The following is an 18,017-nucleotide window of genomic DNA, read 5'->3' as shown; positions in this document are numbered from 1 at the left end:
AAGCAAACAAATAATCTAATTAGAGCATGACCTTCCAAACTGATATGTAAAGTATCTCTCCTATTTGTACCAGGAAGAGAGATACTAAGTTGGTGAAAGTACAGGGAGGGCTTGTTCATCACATTTCTGAAGGTTGATGGCGAGAAAAGTTACACCTAACAATAGTAGTTTGTTTTCTTGGTTTGTGTCTCTTAATTTAGAATCTTCTGTATTTACAGCCGTTTGGTTTGAATGGAAATGTTTTGGGCAGCTGCAGCACTTTTATACTAAATTTACAAAAGAAATAAAAATGAAACATTTACATTTTATTGAGTTTTATTGCAAGATCTGCCATAATGAATATATAATCAGTGAATAATTCCAAACAAAACAAACATTGTACAGTTCATATCAGGAAGCCAGAAAAGTTGGTCTGATAAAACTTCTACTTCAAATATGTCATTACACACTAAAACTTTATTTTGCAGAAAACATTTTTTTTCATCATCATCATAAAAGAAGAAGATCAAAACTCGCAATGCATAAAATCTAAATTCTTTGATTAAAGTTCAAGATTTAATAAGACACTCTCATAACCAACAAAACTGTTTGTTTTACATGAATGTATCCTCTTTTAAATTCATGAAATAAAATCACTAACCAAAAAACACATTAAAGACTAAAAAAGACTGAATTATTAAATAAGTTGATGTCTTGCTGAAAAAAGAGGTCGGTTACAGTTCTGTCTCGCCTCATGTACAGAGGTCATATTCCTCAGCAGAGGCTGTGGGGACTGAATCTGACTCGGCCCTCTGCTGCATGTCATCCTCTAACTCTCTTCCTGTTTCCCGTCTCTCTTCAGTTGTCCTTTCTAATAAAGGCAAAAAGGTCAAAAAAAACAAACAAAATACCAACATAAAAAAACAACATCCCCTCCTGGCAGCCCACCACCACCCATCACTATTTCTGGCCTGAGGCTCACAATTAATCAAAGTAAAACTGTCCTATCACTACTCTAAAATATCTATGTATGAAACTCACATCAAACAAACTCAACATGTTAACACATCACTCAAAGACAGCAGAAATAAACATCTGATGAAAAGGTTGAGACCAGATCCAGAAGCCTCGTTTTACTTCTCCATGTTCTCAGTGGGACCCTCAGTGGTTAAACAGGCCTCAGCTGTTTCTCTGCATCCAGTAAACCTGAAATGCAATCCAACTTTACTTGTTCAGCACTTTAAAACCACCACAAATGACCAAAGTGCTGTACAGTAAAATAAAATACATAACAGCTCACATGAGATTAAAAAAAAGTTTATACAAAATAAATTAAAAGGCATAAAACCTGAGTCAAGGTACGCAGTAAAAGAAATAAAAAAATAAAATTGATGTCTTACGAAGTGTCAAAGGCCAAGGAGAAGAGAAGAGGCCTGTTTAAAGTGCTGAGGCAGATTTGGAGCCAGAACAGCAAACACATGATCCCCTCTGAAATATCCACAAGAGAGTTAAACAGAACACTTGTGATATTCTACTGATGACTTTCATGTTACCATTTTATTGTCTCCCAGAATGTTAACTTTTGATCAGGAGTTTTACTTAAACTTACCTGTGCAGCTGACGGGCCGGGTTGATCAGCACTGGTGTGAATAGAAGCATTGTTAGCAAATGCTATAAAAATACGTTACATATTTTACAGTTTAAAATCAGATCATTATCTACTTTTAAACATGTTTTACCTTACTAGAGATGTTTCTTTATGTGGGATTTTCTTCAGGTCTTTATAGTATTTTGTCACCGTCTCAAGCTCCTCTTTGACATCTAAATAACAAAAAATTAAACTTCAACCTTGGAAAAAATGTCTTTAAATGTTGGTGTGCACTTCCTGTGTTAAAGCAACAACATGTCAGTTTGGTGCCCTTTGGCACCCACTGAAAGTCGTATGCCTTTTTTCGTCAGGTCTTCGTAGTATTTTGACACCATTTCAAAGTCCTCTCTGACGTCTAAGAAACAAAAGTTAAACTGTAAGCACTGAAAACATGTCTTTACACCTTTGAGCACTTTGGTGTGCAGCACAGCTAAGTAGACAAGTCACTTCCTGTGTTAAAGCCGCAATATCAAGGAATCAAATGTCTTTTTGTGTTTATTTTCTAATAAATTAAATGATAAACTAAGGAATTAAGTTAATAATTCCTTATGTATTCTGAAATAAAAAAAATGTTTCATGACAAGAGCACCGTATTCTGAATGCGCTCAGTGCTGAGAACTAGTAATAGTTTATCATTAATGACAGACTGAACAAAAGTCTTGAAAATAAATTGGTGTAACGTTTCACCATAACAAATGTGGGTGGATTTCACCACCACAGCAGCCCTAAATGATTTTGATAGGAGAGAAAGTGAGATAGCCATGTTATCATGACCTGAGCAGCTGAGAAAGAGCAATCCATCTCTAACCGAGACAAGGGAGAGACACTGAGAGAGACAGAGACCAGTCAAGACCAAGACAAAGGCAGCGCCAGACAGAGACCATAAACATCAATAAAAATCATAAATAAAAAATCTACATATTGTGCAGCAGGCATGTCTCTCACCGAGACTGTGACACCAGGAAGGTTAAGTGGAGGATAAATATCAAATTATGTATAAAAAGTATCAATGTTCTTTTAGATAGGAGCATTTCCTTCTAATCACAGTGAAACTTGGAAAAATAGTCAAAGCTGAATCTTGACAGATATTGATTTAAAATCAGAATTCTTGAGACCGGCCTTGAGACCAGGAGCGATTTCCAGTCCTTCAACATTATCCCACAACTCCAAAACCATGAAAACTTATGAGCTGCCAAGTGGGAAAATCCCTTCACTGGTGTTTGTCTGAAAACAAATGTTACTTCGAAAACATTGACTTTACCTGGCACTGATTGATCATCTGTCTTCAGTGAGAGCTCGATTGACCTCAGCATCGTTTCCCTCAGTGTCTTCTGGATGTCATTCTAAATAAAATATATTTAACACCAATAAGCAACATACTTTTTTTTAGGATTTACTGGATCATACATTAATCAAAGGTTTAAATTTGTGTTTTCTGGGCTGCTCAAAAAGCAGAAAAGTAATCAATAGACAAAAAGCTTTTGTGAGTTCGCCTTTATATTTAAAAGAAGTTGTTTAACTGAAGTCTCAAAGAACTTCAGAATGATGCACATTCAACTTTTATATGGAAAACCATTCAAGTGAATTACATGACTTCATTAAGAATAATGTGTGTAACAAAACACATTTTACTATCTAATACTATATTAGGTGCCTCACGATGAACTGTGAAATATGACAAACCATTAGTTTTCGCAGATTTGAAATCATCACATTTTTAGCCTCCACAAACATGACGTCCTTCTTTGCATAAACATGCTTCTCAATGATCCTCCTCGTAGCATTCAGATAGCCGTCACCTCTACATTGTTTTGCATCTACAGTGAAACAGAAAATGGTTATAAATGCACATTAATGACATTTATTTGTTTTGATTTGGTGTCAAGTTTCATATAACAACATCTTACCATCATAACACTTCTGCATGTTTTCCTCGATTGATGTCATCAGGCTGTTGTAGATTTCTTTCTTACGCTCTCGGATGGTTTTGTCGAGTTTTGCTTTTATTTTTTCTTCCTACAACAGAAGATGAAAAACAGTCAAATGTACTATATCTGAAATACTAACATGGACCTTATTGATGGTGGTCAACATGATCAATGAATATCAATGATAAAGGCTTTAACAGGCTAAAGTGTTTTGGTCTCCTTTACTTTGACAAACAGCTTCAAACAAAACTATTAGATGAGACGTTACCATCACTGTCTCTTACCTCTGTCCTGAGAAATTCCAGTTGCAGCTGCACACCTTTGTACTTTTCAGCCAGAGTCTTTGTGCCGAGTGAAAAGGAACTGATGGCCCCGTTGAATGGTTCACATTTTGATTCATTTCTGAAACAAAGTAAATCTTTCATTGATCAAATATTGACAAACGTTCAAATTGAAGAATTGGATTCATGTACTTATTGTGTTAATAGATTTAAATGACTTTAAATAACCATTGCACACATCTTTATATTATAATTATATTCTCCATTTGAAGAGGTATTATCTTTTCCTCATTTAGTAACTTCTTACAGGAAGGTCTTTCTAAATTCCTCATCGATGCTCTCCATCAGCTTTGAAGCTAATTTCTCATTGAGGTTTAGTTGTTTCCCTTTTCTTGGTTTGTAGACGCCGTTGTTTCCGACAATGGACTTCAATGTCCTGTGAAAAGCACTTCCTTTTACTTTATTCTAAGAAAAAACAAACATAAACAAACGTTTCCTTTGATGATTAACTTTTAAATGTCAAGTGAAAAATCAATTGTTTGGGTAAAGGAATAACAAATGAAAACACATACGGGATACAAGAACTTCTTTAAGACGTTTTCCCATGAACTTTTGGATTCTTCAACACCCTCCTTGAGGCACGTTGTAAAAGTCCTAGAGGACTCTTCCATGGTGTTCGAGACTTTACTTACTGCCAGTTCCAAGTTATTTTCAAGGTCTCGACACATATTTTCTTTTACGCCAGCCTATAATCAAAGAGAAAAAATGTTTTTAAAAAATAAAACTATACTTTTACAGTATACAGCTATAATTTCTTCAGTATTTTATTCACATATTTCCTTTGTCTTTTAATTAATGGAACATTTGTTAGTTATAACGTTAAGTGTTGCAAGAGAACATTAAGGTCAGGATTGCATTTAAAAGAGACCTTTACTTTACATTTTCTGAAATTTCACAACTCACCTGAACCCTCTTTAATTTCCTGAAATCTTTCATCACTTCATCCTTGGCTTGCATGTTCCTCTTAAATATGGCAGCACGAACACCATCTTCTGAACTGTGTGTAGAGATCAGTATCAGGCAGTACCTCATACATTATAGAAGCCCTGAAAAGTCGATCTCCAACTTCTTCAATATGAGGTGCTTTTCTTTCCTCTCAGGAGGAAAAAAGAGAAAGTAAATATGAACAAAGTATAGAAATATTTATTTGATTTTAAATAAATACATCACAGTAGACACTGACACACCACAGTGTCTACCTTTAAATGTATTGTTTAAAAAAAAAAATCACTTACAAATTTCTAATAACATCAGACTTGGTGCAGATGAAGTGAATCCTCTGACATTGGCCACCATTTCCCATAATGCTGCTGGCACTCTGCAGAATCTCCCATGGTTCTTTCTCTGATGCTGCTCTGTTAATGTCAGTCACGATCCAAACAGTGGAACAGCTTTGAATAACCTAGACGGATAATCCAAGTTAATCGTGAACATAAGGCAATAATAATACTGAAATGCATTTCAATGAAATCAATATAAGTGTTTTGTAATAAAATAATGTGAAACTTAAGACATCATAAAGTGATGCATTTAAATTATTTATTGACAATTATTTACCTTTTTCCACATCTTTTGTCTGCCCTTGTTGCGGTCCCCATTTCCAGGTAGATCAACAAGTGTGACATTCTGAAGAAGGTCATTATTTGGCACCCTGACAGTCACACACTTCACCAGAGGCCAAAACCATTTCTTTATGTCTTTTCCTGCTCCGTCCTCTGATCTGCTTCTTGTGTATTTCACAAGTCTTGCAGACAGCTCTTTAGCCTGACGCAACAAAAACAAGATTACAGATTTATTTAAATGCACCATGAAGAGAACAGGCTGATTTTTGACAAGCAGTTACACAAACAATCTATAAACTAATCGGCCGAGGCCAAAACTTTCCAATAAAGGAAACCAAATTACTGAATATGTCCCTGGGGATTGATTAAAGTATTTCTAATTTCATATAGAGTTGTAGACGTTAAGTATTAAGATCAATCTCTCCTAAAGTCCTTTATTGAGTTACTAAATTTACATCAACATTTTTTGAACTTCCCAAAAATTAGGCCCCACAAAACAGTGAGGCAGTATGTAAATACCAGATATCACTATTGTCTGAGATTTAAATGTCATACATTTCAAAACACAAAAGATATTGCACATAAGACTGATACTGTAGATTTATTCTCTTTCTTACTGATTCACAGGTCAAGATTTTCGTCTTCGAAGCGATAAATTCTGGAATTTCTCTGAAATGTTTGTCGTTTATGAGATGATCCACAGAAGGGTTTTTTCCCCACTCTTCTCCATACAGCGCTGTCATCATTTCAACAGCGTCATAATAGTCATCATAGTCATCAGCATCTTCCTCTTTGCAGTCTTTCACATTCAGGATGAAAGTCAACAGGAACCACAACTCCTGCTTCAATTCCTAAAAAGTAAAATAATCTTCTGAGTTTATTTGTATAGAATCAAGCAGTGCATTCAACAATATACATGATTTATAAAGACTATGGATTAAACTTTAAAGGATACGTTCATGTTCATCCTATTTTACCTCTTTTGTGATGAATTCAATCTCTGCCTCGTACTTCTGGTTCTGCTTGTTAGCCTCCACATAAATGATGACTGTGGTACAAGCACTGACACTTCCTGAAGGTAAGAGATCCTTCTCTCCAACGATAACATTTATTAAAGAGCTTTTTCCAGCCCCTGGTCTTCCAAAGACTCCAACCAGCTCCTTCTTTTCTGTCTCCAAGTCCCTGATTTGTTCCCTGCTGTACAAGAATTCAAATGTGTTCATTCAAATAAAAATATTACTTTAAAGGTGTCAAATGTTAAGGGATCTGCCTTCTTGCTTTCAATTATGCACCATTGGATCATGCTATAATTACAACATAATAGAGTACCATATAAATATGAATCCTATTCACACACATCTGTTTGAGAAATAACCAACACTACCACTCAGCCACAGCTGCCACATGTGAATTTCATGCAGGAAGTCAAAGCCAGATGTTTATTATCAAAGTAAAATAATGACAAACTGCTGCACATTAATTGTACCAAATAGAGTAAAAAGGTTCGACTTGAACCATTTCCTGGGGGAGGACCCCGGCTTGTACACTCCCTGACTTCAAACCATGGACTGTAAATATTGATGGACAATGTCTGAGTGACATCATCCATCTGTTACAGCAGGGGGGTTCTGGAGACTCATCAGCAGCTGCCGCCATGTTGCTAATGCTGTCTCAGGCTAACTGTCAGTTAACCTAACGGCAGGCTTAGAGCCAAAACTAATCAGACCTATGTCATTTATTTGTACCAGGCTTTAAACATGTTTATTTATCCTGTAAACGTTGTTTTTCTGCGAATGAACGGCAGGATTTTACACTTCTGTATTGGCTTCATGTTTCAATGACGAAATTTCCAAAACTAAAGTCAATAGTATTTTTTCAAAGGCACACGTCATTGTAATATGCAGATATGAGGATAGTCTGCACAGGAGAATATAGATAGTACAATAAATTAAAGGATACATTGTAGCACTAGAAGATGCAATAAATACAATGCAATACCTTTATCTGCACTGATGAATGAGTGTGTTCTCTTTTTATGAAACTTTCTGACATGTAACACCATAAAGTACAAAAATGAAAACCAGCTCCGAGGGCCAGTCGTTATTTTTTTGTGACACATAAGCAAATATTTGATATTTCTTTTTTTTCTTACTCTAGAAAATCATTGAGCTTTGTTTTTTCTCCTTCGAGTATTTTGTTATGAACATCTTCCATGATTGTTCCCACTTTAGACACCTCAAATCTTTCTGTTGGAGAAATAAAAAGACAAAGAAACATGAAAAACAACATGACAACAAAGACAAAAAAAACACCTGTATTAATTAGGTGCCTTGTTAAACAAAACAAGAGGAAAATGAAAAGTGTGAGATAGCCTTTCTTTTAAATGTCAATTAAGGATAATTCAGAGAGTACCAACAAAGCAGCAAACACAGATGGAAAAGGAAGCTAATAAACAAAAAAAAAACTACAGTTAACATATTTACTGAATGGTACAAAACAAAATATTTGGCATCCATAGCAAAGCCCAAACACTGTGTCTGACCACACCTCATTTTAAGACTAACATGGGCCTGTTGGTCTTGTTAGTCAGGTTTGTGCATGTACATTTGTTCGTCAAACAGTGTCAGTGCTGGACATGGAAATGAGAACTACACTTGGCAGAAACTAATATTAATACTTGTGCTGCCCTGTGTTTTTCATGTTTTTCAGTTCTCTTCCAAATATTAGGTTAATAAACAACTTATTAAGCTACGGTCTCGCTAGCTTGTCAAAACTGCGGATTAGATCGATGAAGCTTAACGGTTGTGACATCAAAATCAACCGACCACGGTGTAGTTTGCTTGAAGCTTTTTACTCCCTCCAACTGCATTAACGCTTTAATAAACTTCATATAAATGGTGTTCATCTGTAAAGATTATCCTGCTGAAGAAAACAGCTATGCATCAGAAACGTTTGCCACAGAGCCTATTTTCTGCAGTGATCCAAAATCCAATACAAAAATCCCATAGGAGAATTCTCGTTCGAACATCTGGCGAAGCTACGTACGGGTTGGCCTACAAAAACACATCATCACTATTCCAGTCTATTGTGGTGTTCTGGTGGCTTTAATTGTTCTAATTGTGACATACAAACCTGCATATGGACGTGTGGTGGACAGGACCACAGGACATGTGGAGTCCTGTCGTCGTGTCTTTGGTGGTGATGGACATCTCTCCACCTGAGTCTCTCTCTTTCTTTTCCCTTATTTTTTTCATTAAAAAAACAAAAGGAGCTTTTTGCCTCTTTCAATATTAAAACATACAAATAGTAGATTTGTCAAAGCAGTACATTATTGCTACAAAAGCAGATTCACCATAAATCATACATAAGATACTTTAGACCATACCTTTATCAGTTGTGTTACTGTTGGCCAAAACCTGAAGATGAAATATCAGACTCATTGAAACAGATATCATCAAAGCTCATCAAAGCTAGGATGAGTGTGACAAAACCTCAGGAAGTGGAGTCCATCAGTCCACTATTAATAAAGTCACATATGATGGTGATTTTTGTCATGACACATCAGTAATTCTATTGCACATTGTTAAATAATAGAGGTAAAAACAAAACAACAGTATCCCTGGAAAATGTGTTTTATCCTTACCTGAGCAGAATCATCAGTTTCTTCATGTTCCTGTTGACAATGTAAAGAAAATCATTCTAAGAATAAAGCCATTTAGAATACAATTAAAATATTTGTGGCCCGATTGCACTGAATGAAAGAGAATGAATTGGACTCACAGGAGTAGAAAAATAATTCATTACCTGATTTGTTGCATTTTTCTCCCCCTAATGTAAAATTGATAGTACAAATTTCTGTGAATACGTTCAGTTTGGTTACATCTTGTAGAGATGATTTTGCTGTTAGCAGACTACAATTTATTCTGAGAAGATATGACTATATTTGAAGAGAAACACGTTATATGAGGTATCACAAAAGTATAATGTATGGCCTCAGTTGACAGTACAATGATGAAGTGTTCCTCAAATAGAGGTGTGACATTACCTTTACAAGAGTAAAGGTAATGTGATTCTTCATACCATGTATAGAAATACCGGTATCTAAAGTGGGAAGGAATTTGTGACATCTGTTGTGCTGTATATAATGGCTCCACACTGACCATTAAATTGTCTATCTTTCAGCCTGCACAGAGTCTCAGTGTTGTCTGTTAGATTAGAACCACGGTTGTGATATGCTGCGTTAATATTATCCAGTCTGTTGATAGATTCAGCTTTAGGGACATTTATATTATTTAACCCATCAGGGATCATTTTTAAAAAAATCAATAATTAGTGAAGACATTTTGAAAGACTACAGTTAATGTTATTATAGTCTTTGTTTGGGCTTGTGAAATTTCATCTGATGGTTTCTTCAAAACAGAAATCTGTGTTTATCTTTTTATTATGAATGATTGGATCTATAACTATGAATTTATTAAACCAAATACATTGAAGAGAATTACCTTTAGCATCTTGAATCTGTTCTTGAATATTGACCTTGGTCCACGTTTCGTGATCAAGTGGTCAATGTCATCATTACTGAGAAGGTAAAAACTTTCCTCATTATATTCTTCCTCTGTTATTAGGAAGAAAAAAAAACAATTCAGAAGAATCTTAGTCAAACAAAACCAAATCATTGTGTAAAACGCTGAAATTCTGTCAAATGTAATTTGAGAGTATTTCAGAGCCATATTACAGCACATTTTATACTTTTATTAGCGAGGGTTGCAAATTCTAAGCATTTGACTTACACGACCATTGGTAAAATTAACGATCAATGTTCTTTATTAATCCCCCAGGGACATGCATTAATGGAGAGATATAAGAGTGCGTAATATTGTCTATTAATTGCATATGATTGAATGTTTCAGTATTGGTGGGAAATGCTGTGACCATCAAAAAGAATGGTAATACTTCACCTTGAAATGTTTCTATCCAATCTCTGAGACCCCATTCAGTTAATGTTCTTTGAACAAAATCATCCATGACAGGAAACAGAAACTGTAAAGTAATCACATAATAATACAAAATGTTGTATTACAACTTCACATATTGTCAACGTTTTTGTTAATTAAATGTAATTAGACAAAAACAAGAAGTTATGAACAAGAAAAGGTCCGAAGTGACTATTTGGGAAACATCCGTCAGGTCATACAGTAGGTTCCACTCATAGATTAAATCTCCATTTGAAAGCATCAGAGGTTGCTGCATGCTTCCACCTGCATGGTGGACTGCAGACAATATGCTGTTTCAACATTTCTGAGCTCACAGTCACAACTGCTCTAACAGTAATGTTGGGCAAAGAATCAGGGAATGCACAAGAACAGGTGCCATGGAAAAGCTAAACACAAGTTTAATGTAACTGTTACCTGCTGAAAGACAAATCTTTGTCAGAATGGCCCACAAAGGTAGTGTTGGATATAAATGCTTCCAACAGTGATACAACATAAAACACTGATTATAAGTAAAAACAACCTTGAGTTTTATTTTAACTTCTAACAATAAAACATTTAGTACATTTGGTTTCTAAAGCTGTAGTTCACATGCATCCATGAACATTACAAGAACAGTGATCAGAAACGGCACTGTAGAAATGGAAGTGCCTTTAAATTGTAGGAAAGATGTTGATTTCCAATTTAATTAACATATGAATTTACAACATTTCCCAATTCCTCTAAAAAATGTTGTTTAAAAAAAGATATGGTTATGTTGAATGAAAATCACTCATGAATTACTTATTAAGTTTTGCAAAACTGTCAAATTGTAAGTTTTAAAACAAATGACATCACTATTCCTTTCTCATCTAATACTTACAATTCCTTTGGAGTCTGTAGACGATCCTTAACACAAGTCCAGAAATCTCCACAGATGGCTGTATCAATACTCTCAGATGATTAAGTAAAAAAACAAAAACATCTCAAGCAGTCATTAAGCCTCCATCACTTCAGTCTTGTCAAATACACAAGAGGTTACATGACCTGACACTTCAATCACTTTCAGTATGTTCCTCTTCCTGTAAATGGAAGCAATGTTTCATTCAACTTTAAATTCACAATCTCTCTGTCTGCCCCGCCTTCTTGCCATCAGCACTTTTACTTCATCATGAACTTGTTTGTTCACAATCACACGTCACAAGTTGATTTAACGTTTCTTTTTTTTTAATGAACTTGTATTTTCTTTCTTTAATAATAATCACAAAATTTTTTCTTTAACCATCATGACTAGATGAGTTTGCTTTTCTCCCTTGTTGTCAGACACACACAGTAAATTATATATTTCTTTCTCCTTTTCCACATTTCTTCTCTGGAGCCGTTGCTGTGTTCTGCAGCTATCAGACAGAAGTGAAGGACAAATGTTGAACGTTTCTATAAATGGAACCAATCTAAAACTTAACTACAGGTCTGTGTTTAACTAATGTAATTAATTAATTGCAAAGATAGCAGGCATGTGTCAGAGTGAATCATACAGGTTGTTTTTGAGACTTGCACTGTGAAGCTGAAACTCTGAAGAGAAAGGATCATTTGTTTTCATTCGTACGCGCAATAATATGAACATCTAGCAGTGAAAGGGTTAACTCTGGACAGTAGGATTCTTTTATCTGAGTTTTAAAGTTTGAACATTTTTATTTATACCTCTATAAACTTGATTAAGTGGTAGATGTAGTGGTTAAAGTCCAAAGTGATTTGGGCTGGGATGTTCTTCTCATAGACTTTAATGAAACGTTTGAAAGGGTTGTGCAGTCAACAATTAACTTATATCCACCAGCTGTATGTAAATGTAACTCATAAACAGGTTTTATAGGAGTGTCTTTGTTGCTGTAACGTAGATCTGTTATGATGAACCACACCTGTATTATATGTTCACAAAGCAGACCAACAGTTTCTGCCTCAGTGCAGTTCTTACTGCAAAATAACTCTTGTATCAAACAAAAAATGCCATCACAATCTAAAACCAAGAGCAACAACCACTCTGATGTGTGTACTCAATTATCAACAACAGTTTATTCACTATACAACACATCCAAAAGTTAAACCCAGGATAAAAGATTGCTCTTACAATATGTACGGCATATAAGATGAGCCACCTTCTACAAACAGGTTTATTGCTGTAGGTTTGTGTGTGGTTGTCTGACGTCAGGAAACTGTAATATTACAAAGTTACAAAGACAATGCTACGGATGCTGCTACAGTATGAGTTGAACACAAACAGGCAGAAAAATCAGAATCCATGACACTTGAAAAAAAAAAACATCGGAAACAAATACAATGGAGAAGTGGTGCTGTAAAAGCAATGAACATGCTGCAAAAATGAATATGTTAATAGTAAACATTCAGCAAATACAAATTATCAAAGTCAAAAACACACAAACAAATGACACAGAAAGAAGTTCAAATGTTCTTTACAAAGGACATCATGAACAGAGATTATTGGAAGGTTTTGAGATGTCTGGTGGAAGAAACAGTAAACGAGTTTACTTGGTGGCTCAAGTCCAAAGTTATTTGGGCTGAGATGTTCTTCTCACTAAGTTTAATTACAGGTGTGTAAGGGTTGTGCAGCCAACAGTTATTAGCCTTCTGTTAATTTCATTTTAATGTCACTCATAAACAGGTTTTATAGGACTGTCTTTGTAGCTGTAATGCAGTTCTGTTTTATGAATAACCACACCTGTATGTCCACAAATCAGACCAACAGTTTCTGCCTTAGTGCAGTTCTTGTGTTGAAGGAACACAATTATTGTATGAAACACATATTACCATCATAATCTAAAACCAAGAGTAACAGCCTCTCTGATTTGTGTAGAAAATGATTTATCTCCAATCAATGGGGGAACAAATCTTAAATTGAGACTTAAACATGAAAAGCTCAACATCCCTGATAAGAATCCCCCCCATCCCACCACCCATTGCAATTTATGGCCTGAGGCCACGATTGATCAAATGTAAAACTGTCCTATCACTAAAACAACATCTCATTGAATAAAACTCACAACAAACATCTTAACATACCACTCAAAGAGAACAAAAATAACAATCTGATGAAAAGGTTGAGACCTAATCAGTACCACTGAGTCACTTTTCAATCCCACAGTTAACCACAGTGCTAAACTTCCAGATTATAAATGTCAACAGTTTGCTGCCTACTTCATGGAGAAAATAATCAATGTTAGGTCTGGTATCTGCCAGCAAAACATGCACATGAACTTTTGACCTGTATCCTACAGTATGTACAATGTGATGGTGTGACTGTTTTGATCTTGTTGATGCTAACACACTGAGGAATTGAGCAACAGAACTGACACCCTCCACGTTCACTTTGTTCACCGTTTTTGGTTCAAAGTCTCAGAGAGAGAAACTGGCTCCTACATCAAACGCACTTGTTCTTAACCCAAGCAGCAAGAAATCTTGGCATTTTATTTGATTCTGATTTTATTTTCTAAGCCAAGTTTGCTCCATCACAAAAAGAACATTTTATCATTTAAAGAACATTTCTAAAGTGAGGCTGTTTCTCTCTCTGAGCAACACAAGTAAACTAATGCCGATTTTATAACAAGCAGGCTAGACCTACTGTAATGCTTTCTTGTTAATCTTTTATAATTTAACTATTTGTGTGCAGTTGTCTCTCCATCCAAAACACATTTTTATTTCTACCCTGTCTTGCCTATATTTAATGTTTCTTCTTGTTTTTTAGTCACTGTAAAGCACTTTGATTTGTATGAAAGATGTGTGCTTTGTGAATAAAGCTCAAATGATTGATATCCAGAAGCCTCGTTTTACTTCTCCATGTTCCCAGTGGGACCCTCAGTGGTTAAACAGGCCTCAGCTGTTTCTCTGCATCGAGTAATCCTGAAATATCCACAAGAGAGTTAAACAGGACGCTTGTGATATTCTACTGATGACTTTCATGTTACCATTTTATTGTCTCCCAGAATGTTAACTTCTAATCAGGAGTTTTACTTAAACTTACCTGTGCAGCCGACGGGCCGGGTTGATCAGCACTGGTGTGAATAGAAGCATTGTTAGCAAATGCTATAAAAATACGTTACATATTTTACAGTTTAAAATCAGATCATTATCAACTTTTAGACATGTTTTACCTTACTAGTGATGTTTCGTTATGTGGGATTTTCTTCAGGTCTTTATAGTATTTTGTCACCGTCTCAAGCTCCTCTTTGACATCTAAATAACAAAAAATTAAACTTCAACCTTGAAAAAAAATTCTTTAAATGTTGGTGTGCACTTCCTGTGTTAAAGTAAGACATGTCAGTTTGGTGCCCTTTGGCACCCACTGAAAGTCGTTTGCCCTTTACATGAACCTTGGCCAACTCCTAAAGTTACATACTGCAGAAAACAGGCGATCGGGTTCCTAAAGAGATGGCGGATAAATGTTCCTCCATGTTGGAACTTTCTCTATTGTATCAACCTTTGAAACAACTGTTTAAAGGTGGAAAAGATACACATAATGTTCCTGTACCTTCCTCTCACCAGTTGCCATCAGTGCTATAACAATGACAGGATATGTCCACATAAACTGGGATTACTTGTGAAATATTTCTAAAACTCAATTAAAAATGATTATTGATTATTTATTCTGAATTCATAATTTAAATGTATCAAGCATTTTATCAGAATCAAACCACTTTGACATACAAAGTTGTCCTCGTTTCGCTGGTGTTTTGTTCACTTGTTCACATTCATTTACCTGGAACTGATTGATCATCTGTATTGATCGACAGGCTAATGGACCTCAGCATCGTTACCATCAGTGTGTCCTCGATGTCCTCCTGAATATGATTTTAAATATTATTTACATATTACACTTATAACCAACATACCTTTTTTAGGATTTACTAGATGATACATGAATTAACATAAAGAAAAAAAGTCTACACAGACCAAAAGCTTTTGTGTTTGTCTTAATTTTTAACAAGAACCTGCATGTTTGTATAACTGCAGTCAAACAAAGTTTCTCAGGATTGATGCACATTCCACTTAAATGAAAAAAAAACCTTGATGTGAATATAAATATAGAATCATAAATCAAGATTAAGATGTGCACCACAATGTGTTTTACTTCATAACACTCATAAAATGTATTGTAGGGTGAATTATGACATATGACAAACCATTAGTTTTTCCAGATTTAACAACATTGTATTTTTAGCCTCCTCAAACATGTCGACCTTGGCACCAACATGCTTCTCAATGATCTCCCTCATGGCATTCAGAGAGCCTTTGCCTTTACATTGTTGTGCATCTACAGAAAAACAGAAAATGGTCATAAATGCACATTAATGACATTTATTTATTTGGTGTAAAGTTTCATATGACCAAATCTTTTGTTTTACCTTGATAGCAATCATCCATGGTTTCCTCAATTGTTGTCAGCAGGCTGTTGTAGATTTCTTTCTTACGCTCTCGGATGGTTTTGTCGAGTTTTGTCTTCATTTTTTCTTCCTACAACAGAAGATAAAAAACATAAAAACATATATACATCTGCAATGCTAACATGGGCCTTACTGATGGTGTTCTACATAAGAAAGGAATATCAACAATAATAACAAAGAAAAATAATTTTATTTGGCTTCTTTCTTAAATGTTTCCTTTGTTCAATATGTCAATCAGGAACGTGTTTCAGTTGATTTGCTCACCTCGTTGTTGAGTCAAGTCAAGCACATTTATTTATAAAGCACATCGAAAAACTGTCACAGCTGACCAAATTGCTGTACAATACATTAAAGAAACACTTTACAGAGCATCAGAATATCCACAAAAAACCCAAAAGAAAATATGATAGTATAAATAGAAGAGATAATGAGAACAACAACTGAAACCTGAAAGAACCACCTATTCAGGATCAGAAGACTAACACGCTAACACAAAAAACTACGTCTAGAGAGGGGGCTCAAAAGAGTCAGTAGAGGATGTAGACCTGATGGGAAGAGGGAGTCTGTTCCACAGTTTAGGGGCTGTCTGATGATCTAAGGGGGCTCCATGAGGAGTATGGCCTGAGGAGGTCAGTAATGTATTGGGGGGCTACGCCATTCATTGCTTTAAAAACAAACAAAGTAATCTGAAAATCGATTCTGAATTGTATTTGGAGCCAGTGAAGGGACACTAACAGGACTGATGTGCTCCCTCTTGAGTTGGGTCTCCTTTACCTTGATAATAAGAGTGGTGGGTTGAAGATTAAAACAGCCTTGGAATTCCTCGTGTATGTTCAGTTGAAGAGGATCTCACAGGAGGGTTCAAAGTTAAGTTCTCCTAATCAATAAACTATACTACGGTAAGAAATCCATGCGGCTCGGTCCGTACTTGATACAGACAGTAATCTACCTCACTGCTCTAACAGTAATACTGTTTTTAACTTTACAGAAAAGTACCTTATTAAATCCTGACGAATTTAATCAAATTACTTTTAACTGACTCTTAAGTGAACTTCTACAATAATATCCCATAAATAAAAGATGAACTTTCAAACAAAATTACTGATTGCTTCTTAGTTATTTTAACACGTATGAATGCAACTTGGCTCCCACAATAAGCTTAAAACAAAACTATTAGATGAGACGTTACCATCACTGTCTCTTACCTCTGTCCTGAGAAATTCCAGTTGCAGCTGCACACCTTTGTGCTTTTTGTACTTTTCAACCAGAGTCTTTGTGCCGAGTGAAAAGGAACTGATGGCCCCGTGAAATGGTTCACATGTTGATTCATTTCTGAAACATTATTGTTATTATTGTTATAGCTGTATTTTTTAAAGAGGTATTGTCTAGACCTAGTTTAATAACTTCTTACGGGAAGGTCTTTCTAAATTCCTCATCGATGCTCTCCATCAGCTTTGAAGCTAATTTCTCATTAAGGTTTTGTGGTTTCCCTTTTTTAGGTTTGGAGACGCTGTTGTGTATTTGTCAGGCAAACTTAAAGCATCACGAACAGAGGACTTCGTTTAACTTTCTTTAATGTCGGCGCACATTCTTCTCAACACATTCCTTTTCTTTTTCTTCTCTCTCACTCTATATCTCTCTAGAGCAGCAACTGTCCCACTATGCCCCCTACTGGCCGGAGAAGTATAAGCTTTTAGAACACAACATTTCCCCCTTTCTTAAAAGCATTCCACTTACCTCAAAATAACGTGGGGTATTATCAAAATGTTTTTCTTACCACAACTAGTAAGCTCTGTAGTTATAACCTGAACATATCAACATCTTCTGTAGTTATTATAACCTGCATGTAACTTCACATAACAATTAGCAGTAGTTATTTTAGTTTTATGAACACTTATGTCCCTCACATACAGTATGCTCAAGTGACATAGTCTTTAATCCAAGCTGGCTGTTTTCTACTGCGTTGGCTCCTATTCTGTGTGCTGTCACACATAGCAGGTTCTGGAGGCTCAGGTTCTTCTGCTATAGGAACAAAGGTCTCCGGCAGTACAGACAGGCGTGATGCATCCCAAGTCTTCCCGTCATTCAAGGTGTAGCTGTGATGTCCCTTCTGTTTTGTCACTTTAAGAGGTTCAC

At 35.6% G+C, this 18,017-nt stretch overlaps 2 protein-coding genes across 2 annotated transcripts in view; both read right to left on the bottom strand.

Annotated features, from left to right (window-relative positions):
• Window positions 1–1,385: 1,385 nt before the first annotated feature.
• On the bottom strand, window positions 1,386–11,403 carry LOC306837707 (nuclear GTPase SLIP-GC-like; the record flags this gene model as incomplete). The annotated part of the gene is made up of 21 exons (XM_079365450.1): window positions 11,312–11,403; window positions 10,417–10,498; window positions 9,961–10,073; window positions 9,263–9,286; window positions 9,102–9,131; window positions 8,844–8,874; window positions 7,611–7,704; window positions 6,436–6,652; window positions 6,076–6,309; window positions 5,454–5,660; window positions 5,132–5,298; window positions 4,800–4,893; window positions 4,409–4,582; window positions 4,144–4,301; window positions 3,840–3,957; window positions 3,535–3,643; window positions 3,311–3,444; window positions 2,889–2,970; window positions 1,912–1,982; window positions 1,589–1,650; window positions 1,386–1,467 (listed from the first exon to the last, which is right to left on the bottom strand). Exons 2-21 carry the CDS (start codon window positions 10,481–10,483, stop codon window positions 1,386–1,388), a joined length of 2,268 nt encoding a protein of 755 aa, XP_079221576.1. The 5' UTR covers window positions 10,484–10,498; window positions 11,312–11,403.
• Window positions 11,404–14,259: 2,856 nt separating this feature from the next.
• The window catches only part of LOC306837630 (nuclear GTPase SLIP-GC-like), a 96,664-nt gene continuing 92,906 nt past the window's right edge, over window positions 14,260–18,017 (bottom strand). The window contains exons 21-22 of the mRNA XM_079365374.1: window positions 14,462–14,492; window positions 14,260–14,340 (exon numbers count right to left, since the gene is read on the bottom strand). Coding sequence (XP_079221500.1) covers window positions 14,314–14,340; window positions 14,462–14,492 — 58 coding nt within the window. The 3' untranslated portion in view covers window positions 14,260–14,313. The remainder of the gene's footprint in view (window positions 14,341–14,461; window positions 14,493–18,017) is intronic.

The sequence above is a fragment of the Symphodus melops genome (assembly GCF_947650265.1).
Source record: "Symphodus melops genome assembly, chromosome: 17".
Classification (NCBI taxonomy): Eukaryota; Metazoa; Chordata; class Actinopteri; order Labriformes; family Labridae; genus Symphodus; species Symphodus melops.
Note: the sequence above shows the minus strand (reverse complement) of the source record. Positions and strands in the feature narration are given on the sequence as shown.